Source organism: Cupressus sempervirens, chromosome 7 (assembly GCF_028749045.1).
Source record: "Cupressus sempervirens isolate cs-2001-9-10 chromosome 7, ASM2874904v1, whole genome shotgun sequence".
Classification (NCBI taxonomy): domain Eukaryota; kingdom Viridiplantae; phylum Streptophyta; class Pinopsida; order Cupressales; family Cupressaceae; genus Cupressus; species Cupressus sempervirens.
This window is the reverse complement of record NC_143124.1, coordinates 801,197,578-801,217,544: the sequence shown is the minus strand read 5'-3', so window position 1 is coordinate 801,217,544 and position 19,967 is coordinate 801,197,578. Positions and strand designations below refer to the sequence as shown.

Below are 19,967 nucleotides of genomic sequence, written 5' to 3'. Positions count from 1 at the left end.
GTGAGCATCACCTAGATCCAATGAGAGCTAAGTGTTTCATTTATTCTCATGAGAGATGGATTCGAGTGAATCACTACTCATGAAATATGGTTCAATGAGTTTGATTCAAAAACTACACAATTAAATCGTGATAGCAATATCACAATTTGACTTGCCGTGGAAAAATGTCTCCTACTTATCAATAGAGCAGGAATGTTGTGCAATGGGTAAGTTACTGTGTATTGCTGAATAAGATGGCCATGGTGGATGAAGCAATTGAATCAGATGGCCTTAATGAATTGCCCCTAGTTCTAATACCTCTGAACCAGAGTGTGAGATTGATAATTATCTGGAGAGTATCATAGTTGAGGACCTTGATAGCAATGATCAAAATGTTGAAGAGCAAGCAATAGATTTATGATTTTCATTTTCTGTTTGCATATCAGCATCAAACTATCAGTATTTTTGAATTTCAATATGTAATGATAATCTATGGTTGAATCCGTTAAGAAGTAGAAAATAGCTTCTTAAGTAATTACAAATAAGATGAGCAAGAGGACTTCCATGCCTTATTGACCTTTGCAAGATGAATGGTGCAGACAAGGAGCCATTAACATCCACTTGGGCATCAACGTCTTTCAATAATGTGTTGACCATTGGACAAGAACCCTTTGGATATCCAAATGCTTCAAGGGTGATCAAGATAAAAGACCATTCCGCTATTGCATAGGCTTTTTGAAAATCAAGTAAGAGCATACTGGTATTCTGGTTGGAGGCTTTTTCCTATTCCATACCCTTCCAACTAGTTGGTGGATTTTGTGATTCATATCTGCCTTTGATAAATCCTTTAAGAATAGTAATGGGAACCTGTATTGAAGTTATCTGTGACAGAAACCACTAACTAGTTCATGTTGAATGAATGGGATACTTTGAAGTTGAATGCTAACCATAGTTACACCACCCTGGGGGACGGGGGGACGGCGAAACGGGGGGACAAGTTTCCGGGACGGGGGGACAGAGGGGCCTTAATTTGGGGACGGCGGGGGGACGGTGGGGGGATGGTGGTAGGGGACAAGAGGGGTGTATATATCTATGCATATGGTATTTAAAAATGTTAGTTATGAAAATATGTATTGCAATATAGGATGTAAAGATGTAAAAGAGTGAATACTTGAAACATTGCATCGAATTGGAACATCGAACATTAAACATAAATAGTTGAATTTGCAAATAGTGAATAGTAGGATGTCCCCCATCCTCGGTGGAGGTGGTGGAATCTAGTGGCACCGCTGGGGACGGGGAGACGGAGTCCCCAAGTCTCTGGTGCGTTGAAGTCTCCGAGACGTCGGACAAAAAGGGGGGGGACGCGTCCCCGTGTTACTATGATGCTAACTCATGCAAAAGTGGCTGCTATTTGTTTACGCCCCTGGCACAGACTGTAGAGGCCAATGGAGTCCCTTTTACAATTGTCTGGTTTCCCTTTCTACAAGTGGTTATTTTAAATAGATCAGCAAATAGAGGGGTGTAAAATAGCCTCAGTATGCAACTAGATGCCCCCTGCCCTTGTGAAGATCACAGACTTGGTGCTAGCGCAAAAAGCAAAAACACATTTAAATATAAAATAAACAACATATACCATAACTTAGGTGTATTAAGGAAAGCCCCACACTTGAGAGTAGCTCAAAGTTTCGGGAACTCTAGTTACAATACTCTTCTAGAGAAAGTCATCACAAGAGTATCACCAAACAGAGATCACAATTTTTTTATAGCTTTAAAATAATCTGCAAAACGCTACACCCAACCTCCATCTCAAGCACCTAATATATAGGAGATGCAAAAACTCTAAACCATCAAATGGTGATTAGAAATCCATGGGCTAGAACCACCCAAGTTATCTCCCAAGCAAAAGATGCCTTAAGATGTGTCATAAGATGCATCATAAATTTGTCAATACATGTAACTCCCCTTTACAAATCTCTTATGCCTCCAGCAACTTTTTGCATTTATTATGCAATTTTCAAAGGCCGTAACATTTGATACAGTGAATTGATTGGGTCCTTGATATAAAAATGAAATACTCAAGCAGATCTATGCAACATGAACTCTTCTGGGCACTGTACTTTCCTTGTAAGTTACAGTTATAAAAATAACTTTACCTTCCACACTTAAAATAGGGGAATATCATTCAATTCTAATATTATCTTGGTGTCATTTCATAAGTCTCTCAATTCAATTAAGATTGACTAAAAATGATATCTAAATTGATTGTTCTGCATATAACAGGGATATGGAAGGCCACTTTGGTTGGTTCATGGTTTTTTTAGAGCCAATGGAGGCTGTGGTTATGTCAAAAAGCCTGAATTCCTCTGTCCAAATGGATCTGAAAGTGGAAATGATGATCAAAGCATTTTTGATCCACTTGCAAAGAGGCTCGTTAAGACAATATTAAAGGTAAATACAGTATTGTCCTTTTCCCTTTTCTTATATGTGAACAACTTACATTTCTATTATGTTATTTATGGTTAAAATGGATCTTCATTTTATGCTGGATGTTTAATTCCATTTCTAAATAATTTGAATTTAGTACCATTGTTTGAATCTAATGTTGTGGATTAAGACAAATAGGTAGAATCAATATTTTTGTATTGCTGGAGGGGGCTTTGATGAAAAAAGTTGTTACTTGCATATGTTTTGCAACATAATTATTATGTGGTTCTGAATGGCTGCAAGATGTCATCATAAGTTTACTTGTTAAGCAATACAAGTAATAAGTAATTCATTTTTTTAGTCTCAACTTTATAAAAATTGCAGGTGGTTAGATTTTCCAAAAGAAAAAAAGTCGTCATACTTTATATTTCATAGTAGACAAGGGAGGGATAGAGCTTGACTGCCAGGTATAGTTTCTCATTGAATTGATCTTTTGGAGGCTTATCTCATCTGGTGAGCTACGGATTGATAGAATATTGTTGTTTGGAAGAGAGAATTACTATTGGGAAGGACATCAATTGATCATGATTTAATGATGTCTTGGTCTAGAGACCCATTTAAGTGTTTCCAGCTTTCCAGTATCCATCCATAAAGGGGCTGTAATTGCTGTGACTCTTCAAGGTTTATTTTTCATAGAGGCTCATTAATTTGACAATAAAATCATTCCTAGAGATTGAATCGGTCTGTTCTATTATAATGTGTTTGGCTATTTATCAGATTCTCTTGAGCTCTCATACAGAATCAACTAGACATAGGTCTCCATTTATTGATATCTTCCAATTCTTTATGAAGCAAAGGAAATAATTTGTTTTTTGTTAGGCCTTTCAACTTGAAACTATATTCTTTTATGGTATATTTGGATCATAGAGGGAGGTTGCGAAAGTCCAGGAATAGTGTTATTTGGATTTGTTTGGATTTAAAAGCAGAATTTGAAGCATCTTCTACTGAATTATTCCATAATTGTAGGCTTCAGTCCTTCTACCTGTTTGTGATGATTTCAAGATCTCTCAGTCATACTTCACTTATACTTTCTAAGCATGCTCTTTTGCTTCTACCTTGGTCAGGATGTCTTTGTTTGTAAGAATTCCTACCCAATGATTTTATAATTACCCCAAAGGCTTCTTAGGTGTAACTCTATCATGTCTATGTTATTGATATGAGCCGATGTCTAGGTAAGGGTATTTTATAGCAACTCTTTGCCCTCACGAATCTTCGTATCTTCAGTGGATTAGTTTTGAATGAATATTTAAGCCTGCAAAAGTTGGAGCAGAGAGATTGTGAGATAAGCATCTCAAGAGAAATATGTAAATTTTCTCAGCTTCTGGACTTAAGGTTTGATGACATACAATTATATACATAAATGACATTAATTAGAAAGACTTGCAAATTTGTCATTGTATAAGATTGAATCAAACTAATATTTTGATTAGAGTATTCATAGGGACACTTTACAGGAGAGGTTGCTAACATTATAGGAGGCTTTTCTTGGTAATCTTGGTAGAGAATCTCAATTTATCATTCCAACAATTAGAAATAGGAGAGTGAAATTTATATGTCTGTAAGATAGCAGAGGAGGGAAATGTAAGCTTGTAAAGGTTTGAGTACATAAATAAATATGTAGGTACTTAAGGAGGACAAGTCATCAGATCATTTGAAGAACATAGTTTTATGATTCCTTACAAATGATAGAACAAAAGTAATAAGAAAGATCTGAGACTCTTATCATGTGCTTCTTATTAACACTGGTGAATTAGAGTTTTGAGGTTCTCGCAGGTGGACATTTTTCAGAAATGTACCTGGATATAACTGTGCCAGCTCATAGTTTTTGTTTCAAAATACTAAAACCCGAATGCATTTATATTCAGAAACATGTCTCAAGATGCTAATGTCTAGATTCTAGAGTCTAGAAAGAGGCAAATTATTGGGATCTTTATTGTAGAAATTGCTGTCATCATCTCTTTTATGCCTTTTTATCAGAGATTTGAGAATATTGTCCTGTATCTGATGAGTTAGCTAATCAAAGATTATTTTATATTTCTGAATATGGAGTGGAAATGTATGCTTGCCATAAATGTGTGCATAGCAGGAAATGCAAAAAGGTTGTCATCTACAAATAGAAAACACTGACCGTTCCACAATAAATTTGAACCTGACATTCCTTTGACCTTCAAGACCCAGTTGCCCATCTGAAAGAAGAGTTCTACCAAATGACCAGCCCTCGCCATTTGATATTGGCTCCGTTTCTCTCTCTCTCTCTCTCATGCACTAGAAACAGGTTGTAGGGTTGGCACTCATAAGCTTATAAAGTTTAGAGTTTTATATGGGTAGAGGCATGGAAGCAAGGAGCTTGCACCAACTAGCATAGAGTGCATGGGTCATAGTAACCAGTCAACACACAAATTAACATAGGCATGCCAGTTAATCTTGTGCACGAAAAAAGGCATATCAAAGACTTGCACAAGTCAAGCCTGCACTTGGGAAAACTATAAACACATATTTAGGTGAGGCAAGGTTGCTTCCAACCCGAGGTTGCTCCTGCTTCATGTTGGATGGAGCTGTGGGGCTTTAATGACATCTGTATTCGGGACAGTTTTTTGTCAAATTAATAAAAGGCTTGCATATCTAAAAAGCCCTTGTCATTAATGCGATACGAGACCAAAGAAGAATCTGTTAAATTCATCAGTTTATATAAACTTTAGAACTTTAGCTCACCACCAGTCCTGGTCACCCAGTGAAGCCTCTGTTTTGAAATTAATGTCTCAAGAAAAGGGCTGGTATGCAATGGAGGCTGATGGTTGGAATGGACGAGTTAGAACAACCAAGTTGTAATGAGCTGTAGGAGATTAAGAAAATATAGGTTGATGAAGATTCTTGATGAGGGTTTTTGAGACTGAAGTAAAACTAGACGATTCTTGTGTGAAGTGGACTTCCTTTTCTGATATCCTCTAGATGTTGAAGGGACTTGATAGCAATACAACTCAAAAGGGAGGGACAACAACATATCACTGCTCAGGCTAGGGCTGAGGTTATCTAAGGTTGCTTCCTGTGAAAACATATAAAAAGTAGAGTGTTGTAATATTCTTCCATTGAGACCTTACATGATTTACCCGAAAATTCCCAACAAGGGTTTGTATTGTACGTGGAAATGGAAACTTAACTTAGTCTCTCGATAAATAAACATATAATCAAGTTACAAATCATGATAGTAATATAGTTTATGTGGGATAATTTTGAGGCTTTGTCCAATGATTCATCCATGCTAGGAAGCCCACTAGAGATCATACTAGGTGCCCTAAGCCTTTTTATCAAGTTTAGAGGCATGGAATTACATCTGTTGTTCAGTCTCCTAAGGGGCAGGGAAGTACTTCTGTCATATCGGCCTCAATTGGGTACGGACGTATTTCTGTTGTATCAGCCTCTTTAAGGGGCACAGAAGTATATCTGTAATTTGGCCTTGTATTTAACTTGAATGGACCAATCAGCTACTTGCTCTCCTTATATGCCCATATCTCCCCTCCATAACAAGACAGCAGATTAGATGAAGCATTTAAGGAGTCATTAGATCTACTCTGTTATGTATATACAGAATTATAACAAGAGCAACAATGTATATATAAACACATATAACTGTAGCATTTTAATTTTTTTATAATAATGACAGCCAAGATGTAATGTACTATACCTCCTAACACATTATTTAGAGAGATGTCTAGGCACTGGTTAATATTTTTATATCTGAGTCTGAAGCTTCTTCTGAGTGCTTATGATTGTAGCTCTTCCACTCCTCAATAATTAAAGAGATTATAAGTAGATCACCCTGCTGTAGATATGATTCCTACTGCAATTCATTCCATTGCAGTTGAATGATTGATTGATTGAATAGATTCCTTTAATTTGATGATTTCGAGGTACTGGTGAGTTATGGTTAAGTAATCATGATTAGATGACTGAAGAGTGATGACATAATGAATGCTAGTTTGATATATTGGTGATGATGATTGACTGAATGTTGATTTGATTAAGTGATGCTTGATTTCTAAATTGTATGTTTATTTATTTCTTTAGGGATTAATGATTCATTCTAATGCTTGGAATGAAAGCTTCTTTTTCCTTTTTTGGTGAAAGGGTCACCACCTTTTAGAAGAATGAGTGATCGCTATTTGTTGTTGCCTTTGAGAATAATATATCCCCACTTTGATCTTTCTTGGATGTCTTTCTCAAATGAACCTTCTCCCCTTTATATCTTCAAATGTGGGGGAGAGTCACACCTCTTCATCATGCTTGCCTTTTGCAATGGTCACAACCTTTGACAATTGCCACCTTTTAAAAGAGAAACATCCCTTCACCATTTCTACCCTTTGTGAGAGCTATGATCCTTCATCATAGCTGCCATTTGCAAGAGTCACAACCTCACATAATTACAACCGTTCATCATTGCTGCCTTTTTAAAGATTCACAACCTTTCATAACTTTTCCTTTTGAAGGAGTCACGTCCTTTTTTTATTCCATCAATTCTTTCTTGATTTCCACTTTCCCTTTCCTCTTACTTCATTCAATTGAACTCTCCTCCCTTTTATATATTATGTTGAGGGAGTCGCCATTCTTCATTTCATTTCTTTTGACCTTTCATTAAACATAATTAGCTTAATTCTATTCCATTCTGTTATTATTTATTCATTTTTTATGTTTATTATTAAATCTTACTTCAGTAAGGGGACATTATACTCTGTCCACAAAATTGCAATGCAAATTTTATTCAAATCCTCCAATGTGAGTAGCATCTGCTGTGCAACTTTGATATTAACCAAGGCATTGTAAATTTGTAAGGTTTGCAATTTGAAGGTAAGCTTTCTTTCATCTATGAGCGCAAACTTAATAAATTTACATTTTTTTGGTTCAGTCTAGTTTTTCTCATATTCTATATTATCTTAAAATACAAAGCTAACACAAAGCATTCACTAGGAAAACTTCTATCATACACAAATACACCCATTGTTAGACCCTTCTTATTGACTAAAATGCATTCATTGATTCATCTTTACCATATACAATGGCAGGATCAATATTTTGATACCATTTGTAATGTTTCCTATTGAGATTTTACTTGATTCACCCAAAAATTCCTGACTAAGGTTTGGATTGTACTTGGATTAACTTAGTCTCTTGATAAACTAACATATAATCAAGTCAGAAATCATAATAGTCATATAGTATATGTGGGATTCTTTTGAGATTTTATCCAATGGCTCATCCACGCTATAAAGACCACAAAAGATCACACAAGGCATCTTGAGCCTTCCATAGAGTTTATGGGCACAATCTGAGGGGCACAAAAGTACATTCATTGTATCATCCTCAATTGGACAAAAATATCCATCATATTGGTCCTCTAAGGGGCATAAAAGTATATCTGTCATTCAGACTCCTATCTAACTTGAATGCACCACTCAGCTACTTCCTCTCTTTATATGCCCATATCTGCCCTCTATAATGCGGTGGCAGATTGGATGAAGGAATCATTAGATCTACCCTGTTATGCATATGCAGAATTATAACAGGATAACAATGTATATATAAACAGATATAACAGCACCAATATAATATTCTTCAATAATGACAGCCAAGATGTAATGCATTATACTAGGCTACTGGTAGTCTGAAGGTTCCTCTGAATGCTCATGATTGTACTTCTTCCATGTCTCAACAATTCAAGAGACTATAAACAGATTGTGCTGCTTTAGAACAATTGGTTCTGCAATTGATTCCATTGCTGTTGAATAATTGATTGATTGAATGAATTCCTTTGATTGAATTCCTTTGAATTCCTTTGCTTGATTCAAGGTATTAGTGAGTTACAATTTAGTAAACATGATCCGATGATTGAAGAGTGATGATATAATGAATGCTAGTTTGATTAATTGGAGGAGGACAACTGAATGAATGTTGATTTGGTAGATTGATGCTTGATTGCTGAATTGTATGTTTTCTTGATTTCTTGAGGGATTAATTATTGATGAAAGAAGGATGATAAGTCCTCCTTCAATGCTTGAAATTTATACTTTATTGGCGAAAGGGTCACCACCTTTCATAAGAATTGAGTCACCACTATTTTTTGTCGCTTTTGAGAACAATATATTGTTCTGTTCAAATGAAATATGCTTCCCTCTATATCTTCCAATTTAGGGGAGTTGCACCTCTTCATAATGTTTGCACTTTGCAATGGTCACAACCTTTCGCAATTACCATCCTTTGAAAGAGTCCAACCCTTCACTATTTCTTCCCTTTGAGAAAGCCACAACCCTTCACATCATTGCTGCCATTTTCAAGAGTCATAACCTTTCATAATTACAACCCTTTCGAAAGAGTCACAACCCTTGTAACGTCCCCTGCTAGGACATTAAAAATTTTAATATATATTTTACCAATTCAGACTTCTACAGACCAAATATCTCCTTTTTCCTTCTCTATTTCTCCATATTTCTGATTCCTCAAAAGTTAATGTTCTAATATATACTTTTCTCATTCGAAAAATCATGTCTTTGCATAATTTATATTATAATAATTATATTATATTGATAATATAATTATATAATAATAATATAGATTGTATCAATTATATATCTTATTATAATATTAACATTAATATTATCACATATAATGCACAATATATTTACTTTATATATTTAGATTATTAATCTAAATATTATATTTTATCACTTAATATAATAATATTGAAATTGTTTACAAATCTTGTGCTCATTCAAGCAACAACATGAGAATTACGATCTTATTCAAGCTCTTTTCAAGCAACCACACTAGAAACAACATTTGGAAGACCAAGAGTCGCAACTTAGAATCCACCATTTACAATGAAACAAATACAACCAATAGAAGACCAAGAGTCACAACTTAGAATTCCACAAAGATGTCCCTCTTGGGATTTGAACCAAGGTCTCCACAATGAGAACTCATCGCTTCAACCAAGCTAAACCCCTTGGACATCGCTTAGTATAATATTTAATTCTCATTTTTGATATTAATATATTATGCAATATTATAATATGATAAATTCTAACTATGCCATTATTAATATTATATTATTATTATTTAATTTAATTATATAGATCTTATTTTGATGGGGATATCACAACCCTTCATCATTGCTGGCCTTTGAAAGAGACGTAACCTTTCATGACTTTGCCTTTTGAAGGATTCACTTATTTTCTTCTTTTCCTTTTTCATGTCCATAAATTCTTTCTTGAATCACACATTCCCTTTTTTCTTCCGCCTCCACCTCCATCCCCATCCCCACCCTTCAAATCAAATCTCCTCCCTTTTATATCTTATGTCGAGTTAGTCACATTCTCCATTGCATATCTCTTGACCTTTCTTTAAACTTATTAAACTTGTAATTTTATTATATTATATTTTCTTACTATATATTTGTGTTTGTTTTTTATGTTTTAATTTTATTATTATTTATTATTAAATCTTATTTCAGAAAGAGGACATGACAAGTCTACATCTAAACATTTAGATTAAGAATGCCATTTCAAGCTCAAGAAAGGGGGATTGGCACATCAATGAACAAGTGAACTGCAGTGATCAGTTTTTAGGATAAGATAGGCTGAAAGGATTCTTCATAGGGACATGGTGAGTGCTGAATGTAAATTACCATATTATACTACAGAACCATGGCCGAGGTTTTTCCAAAATCAGGATCTGAAAGGAATTGAGCAAGTATAAGGTCCATAGGTTTCCACTTCCTATATCCTAATATGAAGCTATATGGCATAAACATGAGATGAGCAAAAATGAAGAAAAGGAATTGGAGCTTGAAATTTTTATTTCCTGGATAGAGCTTAAGCTAACAAAAGCACGATGACAAGGATAATAAAATTTAAATTGTGTAATTTTGTAAATGGAGGGAAATAAGTGGATTTTTTTGCAGTGTGTAACATAATGTGATGTTTTGTTAAGATATACCTGTGTAATTATTGAGTCATTTGTCACATATTTCATGATTAATAGTTCACAAGAACTTATCTCTTATGAGTGCCCACTTAGCATTAATTGTATTTAGTGATGCTTGTTGGGGTAAAGTAGGAGTCGTCGGAGTAACACTTAGGTGGGTTACTTCCCAGGAAGTCTCAATACTTCACCCTCGGGAGCATTACCTAGATATGACTGATAGACCATACACGCTCATGAGAGAGAGACCATACACACTCATGAGAGAGGTTTTTGTGAACCGGTACTCTATATGAAATAGGATCAATGCATTTGACTCAGAAGTATACAATTTCCCAATAAAACATCACATGGTGGAGGAAAGTGTAATGAACCAAATTTTTTCACTTTGAGTTTAATAATAGATATTGTACAAACTAGAAAGTAAATATGCTGAGGATAGCAGTAATGAGAATAAACAATGAAATGCTATTTCTGTAGACAACCAGACTTTTGAATAAGATTGACATAAAATCATCCTTGTGGACTGTGCATACCTCTTCCACCAAGATCAATATAAATCAAGTTGAGCAGGATACAAATGCCTCATGTCTCATGGCCCCAATTTATACAGCTTTGTAGATTATCTCCAAGTAGAACTCCAAGTTATGAATTAATTTTTCAGTTCTCAGAAGCATTAATTTTTCTTCATCATTGTGTCCAGAGATGCCTTTTCTGATTCTGTGAATAAACATTATCTGTTGTTTTGGCTGCATCAGCGTGAGTGGTTATGATTCTTTCCTTTGCGTAAGGAACTTATGTTGCTGCTGACTGATGAGCTAGAATTATCGTAATTGCTGTTTGACAAAATATTATACTGCATTTGCAGTTTAGTGACATAATTTCACATTAAAAAAATTTTCAGTTTAGTTTGATCTGATTAATGTCCTGTGGTTTACAGATCAAAATATATATGGGAGATGGTTGGACTGTGGACTTCAAGAAAACACATTTTGACACCTATTCTCCCCCCGACTTTTATACCAGGGTAACAACACATCTGTCTAGTAGAAAAATCTTAACATAAATGAGTTAAGTTCTTTTGAGAAGTTTATGATGAATGCAATTGCATTGCTTGCAAATTACAAATCTACAGGTTGGGATTGCTGGCGTGCCTTCTGATACAGTCATGAAAAAGACAAAGACAATTGAAGATAACTGGGCGCCACACTGGAATGAAGAATTTGAGTTTCCTTTAACTGTTCCTGAATTAGCTTTGCTTCGAGTGGAAGTCCACGAGTATGATATGTCTGAGAAAGATGATTTTGGTGGTCAAACATGCCTACCTGTCACAGAATTGAAGAAAGGGATTCGCACGCTTCCTTTATTTGATAAGAAAGGAGAAAAATATAAGGCTGTAAAACTTTTGGTGCGAATCGACCTTGTTTCAGTTTGACTATCATTCTTACAATAGGATGTGTGTTCTGTAACACGTGAACGTGAGTCTAGTCGTGCTCAAGTGTGTAACATTTGTACATTGTAGAATATAATCTTGTACCTGAGGTGTATTATTTAAGATTACGAAAATCTATTTCCAGTGGTGAGACTTGATTGCTTATACTTGTGATGCAACAATTGCCAATCATATTTCATGTTAAGGTTAGCCACCAAACTTCACGTCATGAATAGAGACATGTTACATTTGCTTTTCCAAGTTAGTTCTACTAAATGTTGGTGTCATTCTTTGGTTTTTACTACATTTTCCGAAATGCATCATTATTATGTTTGTTGAAGTTGAGTTTGGATCCTTCTGAATGGTCAATGGATATAGACTGATGTTAAATGTTCCTGATGACTCAAACCTGGAACTCCGAGTAAGTTTGGTTTTGGTCTGACAAATGATTTCAATTGCTGAAAAAGCATTACTGCTGAGCTAAGTGCACTTCTACAATTTGATATTTGGAATGAAGTGGAGGCGACAAGAGAGAGTTGACCTGTCTTAAGTCTATATTATGGATTAAAAATAATTCTGGAGTGGATCTTCATCAAAGGGGGTTTACAGAAGGGATTTCAGTCTTCCCCTAGTCGAAGACAAGTATTCTTACAGAAGGGATTTCAGTCTTCCCCTAGTCAAAGACAAATATTCTTTTTTTTTTTTGCAATAAAAAAAATTGAGAAAATTACCTCCAAAAGCACAATGGCTTCTTCATCCCTGTTAGCAGAATTTTTTATTTATTGTATGGAAACATGTCACCATACATATGTTGGGATTTTAGCCTTCATACAAGGAAACATGCATATGTCAACAGTTGTGCTCAACCAAATGACCTACAACACTTTGGTAGATTCAATAGATACAAAGAATTCAGCTAAAGAGGGAATTAGATTGATTTAGTTTTGATGAAACAGTTACCAAAATGTGAGCAACAAAATTATAGAAGCTAGACATGGGTCCCAAGGAAGTGATACTGAAGGTAATGAAGCATAAGTAATACACTACAAACATAGACATTGTATTCTTACTTCTGGGTTTGATGGTAAATACTAAAAACTATCACACATTCAAACCCAGAAGTAAAAATACATCGATATGGATGGTGAAAAATCTGATATCGCTAACATAGACATTGTTAATCACATGTAATGACCACCTGTAATTTTTATCTTTTTTTGAAATGTTTGGTGCAAGTTCATTTTCCAATGAAGTAGTTTGCTGTTTGTTTGCTTCAGAATGCATTCATGATTATAATTCAACATATGCGAAGATCTACTACTCCTAGTAGGTATTGTCCAACACTTGCCTCCTCATAATTTCTAATATTAAATAATAATAATATGTAGTCGGAGGTTTTAGACCTTCACCACCCACCAGTACAGTTGCATAGAATAAAAAATTAGATTGCAACCACACTAAGATGAAGACAGCAGCTTGATTCCTCTATGGTACAATAGCATAGAAAAACAAGACTAGGTTGAACTAGGCTTCAATTGATCATAAAGCATTGACAAACTTGACAAATCATATTTGCATGAACAATATTCTGAATATCAGACTTAATGAAACATATTGCAGACTTAAAAAACATGCCAAGTAGTACAAGTCTTGGATCTTAATTAAATCAGCAACTACCCAAATTCTTTCAAATTTCCTCAAAGACACCTAATGTCTATGTGTAGATCAAAGTCCATTTTTCAGAGCAGACCGAGTCACTAATTTGCAGATTTACAATATTTACCAAACCTACATGCAATGCAAGAAGTGTGACCGATACATAAGGTAAATTTCACCTTTTAAATTCAGTTCTCCTTAAAAGATGCAAATATTATATTATCAAGATTTACCCAGGTCAAGGAAGTTGTTTGGAGCAACAACCATAAGCCAAAAAGTCCTTTTCTGAAATTTGATCAAAGATATGATATCCAGCTATTCTGAAAAAGCACGGCAACACTCTCAAAGAAGCTCTAAATTTGAACCAATTTTGAGCGACAGTTCAAGAAGTCACACCATACCAAACACCAAAAGTACAACATCCACATTAAAATTGTGTAAATGTTGGTGTGGCACCTAGTAACAACATGACGCAACCAAATAAGACTTCACAATGATATAGAGGAGCAACATGGACACAAACGTATGAAGCCCTTGCTTAATAAGGCGAGGTGAGAGCATGTAACGACAATTGATCATCTAACTATTGTAAACAAAAATTGAATACACCTTACAGTATTTATAGTGTATATCTAATCGGTAATGATGTTAATGTTTGTAGGATAAAACCACATACACCAACACTACTCTTAAATGCAACTTAGGGAAATCATTATGCAATATGAGACGCAAGATGGGTCTTGGCAGCAATGGCAACAAGGCCATGTTAGTACCCATACACAATTATATTGGAATGCACTCTCTTACAATTGGAGAAAAGGATAAAGATCCTATGGGAGAAGACCTCTCTTCAAAAGAGAGAACATGAAGGACTAAGAAGCCTCTAAAATGATGTCCCAAAACAAGAACACAAAGAACATTACTAACATATGAAGAAGTCGTTAACAAATGTCCAAGAATGGTTATATGGTGTTATAACAGAAGAATCTCTTTTGAAAAAGACTGATGGATTAAGAAGAAAATAATTTGCATGAGCACCTCAGATGACACTACTCAAACAATGGTTATAGGAGAATAATTGCAAACCATATACCAATCTAATCAACAATAGGGATCTCACATGAATCTACATTAGTGATCTTTATGACACTACTTAGCCAATGAGTTTGCATGTGATCCCATCATGACTGCTCAACCAAAGCAAGTTGAAAATACAAATGTGATAGTCTAAAGAATCAAGATCAACATGAGGATATAAGATATATAAGGCTGCCACCACTAAATAGGAAAAAAAGTATTATGACGACTCTCTTCAAGTGAAAAGGAAGCATTAACACAAAGGGTAGTAATCAAGGAAGGAGAAGATACATTTGAAGTGATCAAAATAAATCACCTTCAATGTTGGCTAGGAAAATGCATGACAAAAAATAAAACCTACAAATCACCCAAAAATCCTAATTCATGTGATAATTGCCTAATCTATGCAATGAAGAGACCAATTTTAAAGCGAAACATAAAAGAAAATGCAAGCCAAACACATGAAATGAAAAGCCTCCATTGATATTCTTATTTTTGCTTGGATAGTTCTCTCAAAAATCAGGGGCACAAGCACACTTGGAAGCAAGTGATATGAGGAAGACCATACATTCATGGTTCATGGTTTGTAGAAATGAATAATTCATTCACAATTTATATCTTTTTCAGATTTATTGGGATGGAAGAGATGGATTTCAAAGTCGAGATAATTAATGGCAAAGATGACATGGCCAAATAGAGACAACAAAAGAAGAAATTGGAAAAACTAAAAGAGAAGTGGGGAGAAAATGGAAAGTAAAATTACGTGGAAAACAAAATTAGTAAGTGGAAGTGGCAACTGGAGGAGGAAATAAGTAGAGGGAAACAAAGGAAATGAAGTGGAAAGACTAAAAACACATTAGTAATTATGATTTAAATAAATAAAGATTTGATGATAGTTTTCCAATGTCCATAGAATTAGAATGCAATTTTTGGGGATATATAGTGTTTGTTTACTTATTGAATTATCAAAAGGGGATGAAAAAAGGAATTAATAAATAATAATAAAGATTCACCCTCAGTAGAAAACTTTTGATAAGGGGATTAATCTTAGGGATGAATCAGGGTGATTAAACACTTAAGAAAGAGATTTAATGATTGTTATAATTTAGCCGATAGGCTATTTGTGAGAACTTTGTTCTTGGAAATTAGATTTTTGACGAAAAATTTGAAAGATTTTGGTCGAAAAATTGAAAATCCTTCCCGTTAATTATTTACCGGATAGTTTTTATCTCCCTCCACTTTTAACTCTTGTTTTGATATTTATTAATTGTTATCTCCACTTTTAATTATTGTTTTTCGTTTTCTATTTATTAGTTGTGATCTTCATTAGTTCATGGTGATCTATTCAGGTAACTTTTGATTTTTAAAATTGATTTAGATTTTAGATTTTAGATAATTTTAATTTTTTTTTAGTAGTTCAATTTTTCTTTAAATATTATTTTTTAGTTTCTATAATTTATTTAGTCAATAGAATATTTATAAGACATTTTTTTTTTTTGTATTTCTCTTATTAGTTTTTCATAATAGAGTTTTTGATGGATTTTTTAAAATAATTTTTTGTTCATATTTGATATATTTAATTTAAATAAATAATATTTATTAATCTATTTAAAAGATTTTAGTAAATATTATGTTATTTAAATTAAAAATTATTAATAATCTAATTTGTTCACATAAGATTATAATTTAAATATCCACTTTTAACTATTGTTTTTCTTTTCTTATTTATTTAAAAAATAATTACTTGTGATCTCCACATTAGATTATGTTGTGATCTCTATTTATTAAATTTTTGATTTTGTCTTCTGTTTGGATGTTTAGTAATTACCAACTGTTTGAAATTCAGAAGGCTATTAGGAGATTCCTATGGTCTGATGGAAAAGGTAATAGGAAGAAACATGCTGTTAGATGGAGCTGGTGTCACATTGATAAGAAGTCAGGTGGTTTAGGCCTTAAAGACCTTAGGATTCAAGGGGTCTCTCTTGCTGCTAAGTGGATTTTTCAGGGTCTTGATGGTCATGAGCCTTGGAAAATTCTTCTTAGAAACAATATTCAATCTGGATTTCCTAAGCAAGCCAAATATTGGAAGAACCTTCCCTTTGCTGACCTTGTTGCTGGGACATTCCCTGTTTCTGTTCAAGGCTCCATGGTTTTTAAGTCTATCTGGAAGGCTTGGGAGTTGGTGAGGGGCTTAATCTATAATTCTAACTTCGATAGCAATAATTCTATCCATGGTGAATGCTCTATCTGGTGGAATCTGCAACATAATGGCAAGCCTCTTGCCTTGACTCAAGGGTGTTTTGCAAAACATTGGAACAACCTTGGTATCAAGAGCTTTATTGATATTTTGGAGGACAACCTTGCGAGTTGGCAGGATATTAGGCTTAAGTTTAACCTTCCTGACTCTCATAAACGTACCTATAATATGATAGTTAATGCCTGTCACCCCCTCAATCTTCCTCGTAGATGTGATGTGGATTCCCATAGATTCTTATATTTTCGTTGGGATGATGGATCCCTCTTACATAAAATCAAAGCCAAAGATATATATAAGGTGCTTAATAAAGATCACTCTATCTTATCACACCTGAATACCGCCTGTTATATGAATTTGGACTCTCTTGAATGGCACAAAATACTTGACAAATTTTGGATGTCTCATATTCCTCCCAAAATCTTACATTTTAAATGGCAGCTTCTTCTTGATAGACTTCCCGTTAAAAATCAGGCTGGTGATACTGACTCTTGTTCTATTTGCAAGTTTCTTGAAAATTTAAGACATATCTTCTTTACTTGTCATTTTGCTAGGATTATATGGAATTTTTTTGGAATATCTATAACTGATCGTGTCTCTGTGCTAGATACTATTCTTGGAAACATATCTGGTCTCAAGAAGGATGCTAACTTTTTTTGAAATATTCTCTCTTCTCATATTCTTTGGTTTATTTGGAAAAGTAGAAATGAGGACAAATTCCAAGATGTTGGTAGATCCCTTACTTTGTTTCAATTGAAACTCATACACTTTAAGATTATCTCGCAAGTGTGCTGCATTATGAAACTTGAGAAGGACAAGCTAAAAAGATTTCTCCGTGATGGGCACGCTACTATGTTCATCTACGAAATGAAACATGGGCTAGAACGACCTAGCATTATTGATGACCGGGCTACTTTTGAAGAAGCCCTTAAGCGGCTGATTAAGGAGATGCGAGATACTAGAGGCCCTTTTTCTGATAGACTTGAGTTCTTTGCTCTTATTCTTAAGCAAAAGAAAGTTGTTTAGATGGAAGGAGAGCTGGGATGGACTGCGTGGATTGATGATCGTGATGATATTCTGGATTAGCTTATCTAATTTCTCTTTTTGTAATCTCGCTGAAACTATTACATATTGTGCTAGTTGACTGATCATGGATTACTAGTTGAACTAGGAGGTTGAGGTTCGCCTCCCCTCTTTTGATATTGTACATTTCTTTTTGATCTATCGATTATTTAATTTTTTTAAAAAAAATTGATTTTTAAAATTGATTTAGGTTTTAGTTTTTAAATTACTTTAAATTAATTTTTTAATATTAGTTTACTTTTTTCTTTAAATATTGTTATTTCAGTTTCTATAATTTATTTAGTCAATAGAACATTTGTTAGATGTTGCTATTTTTCATACAATTTTTTTTTGTATATCTCTTATTAATTTTTCATAATAAAATTTTTGATGGTTTTTTTTTTTAATGATTTTTTTTTCATATTTGATAAATTTAATTTAATTGTAAAATATTGAAATTATTGAATTTTCTTGAGCAATATTAAAATTTCCTAAATATTGTAAATTTTATATCTATGTTTTAATTTTCAATTTTTTTATTTTTGTATTTTCATTTTTAAAAAACTTATATTTACATTATTTAATGTTCATTTTGCATTTTGCTCTTAAATCTCATCTCCTATTAGCGCACACGTTGCATGTACAAAAGCATGCGACTACTAGTTATTTAGCTGAAGAAGTGAGACGATTGATTTAAGACATATTCATGGAGAATTATCACATTAGAAAACATAAATAATTAATAATTAAAATCATTTAATTGAAGGAAATGACATCAAATGAATAATAAAAGAAACATTTAGTCAGTGTAATGAAAATGTTAATAAAAAACATCATCGTAGGTCTTGAATGATTTTTAGTGTTTACACTTGCAATAGAACAAAGGGGGTGCAACAAAATTATGTTATAAGTATAGGTTTGGTTGTTGTTGATGTGAAACACTATGGTTCAAAGGTGTTTGCTTGAACACAATGGTCCATAAGTATTTGTTGAAGAAATGTTTAGGTATATTTGATTGTTTGGAATAAGGGAGTTTGATTGGAAGAAGTAAGGTTGTGTGTTAGACGTGGTAATACTACAAAATAGTGGAAGACAAATATGTACTCTAGAGATCATATGAGAATTATGTTTGTCAGTACATTAGTATTATATTCTCAAGTTTTGAAAGCTAGTGGTTTAGTAACAAAGCCATATGGTTGAAGATGATAGTCATTCAATTGTGTTTTCTAGAAGGTTTTTGCTTCATAAATTAATGGCTGAAGATATGCATATGTGATTTGTATTTTATTCAGGCTTTGGTCTTGATTGTGATATTATTGGTCCTTGTTGCAGTGTTTTTTAGTGATTCAAAAATAGTTCTAGTGATAAGAAAATAATGTTACCAAGTGTTGTAGTTATGATCAGTTTGTGTTCTAGTCCAAAAATGTGTTGTGATGGCTTTTGACATGGAGTATAGATCTCATTGTAGAGTACAACTAAAAAGTTATGATGTTCTTTAGACAATGTGATGCTACACATTTGAGATAATTGTGGAGGTTGTTCTAGTTATTACAAATTTGGTATTGTTTGTGTGTGTTTGTTGCCCCTTGTTTCTCTTCGAGTGGATCATGCTTCATGTTTTTGGTCTGGATATTGCATTTAATGTTTACCTATCTAAATGGGTCCATGTTATGTTTGACCTATGTTTTGGTTTGGATGCTCCTAGCAGGGGGCAAAAGCACAAAGTCGTGTAATGTTTTAGGGTGACTTATCAACATAACTAAATTTGAGTATTTCTAACTAAAAATTAATTTTGGCCAAATATATGGTTTGGCTAAATTCATTATGGCTAAGCTAGATAAGCAATTCAACTTTTCCAATTGGAAATGTTTATAAAATGTATCTTTTATACCAATTTGGTTCTAATTACGAAAGAAATAAAACTATTTCATAAAGGGGGTGTTTTAATAACCCTTAGGCTCTTTAAAAATAAATAAAAATACCCTTTTATAGTTCAGAGTAAAGAATATGCTCATATATAGATTTATAGTCTTTTAGTTAGACATAGTA

The 19,967-nt window shown here is 33.7% G+C and overlaps 1 protein-coding gene across 2 annotated transcripts in view; it reads left to right on the top strand.

Annotated features, from left to right (window-relative positions):
- PLC2 (phospholipase C 2) overlaps positions 1-12,130 on the top strand; it is a 32,730-nt gene extending 20,600 nt beyond the window's left edge. For both annotated transcript variants that reach the window (XM_089793050.1, XM_089793049.1), the window contains exons 7-9: positions 2,263-2,430; positions 11,378-11,464; positions 11,573-12,130. In XM_089793050.1, the coding sequence (XP_089649176.1) occupies positions 2,263-2,430; positions 11,378-11,464; positions 11,573-11,872 (555 nt within the window). In that variant the 3' untranslated portion in view covers positions 11,873-12,130. The remainder of the gene's footprint in view (positions 1-2,262; positions 2,431-11,377; positions 11,465-11,572) is intronic.
- Positions 12,131-19,967: the final 7,837 nt, after the last annotated feature.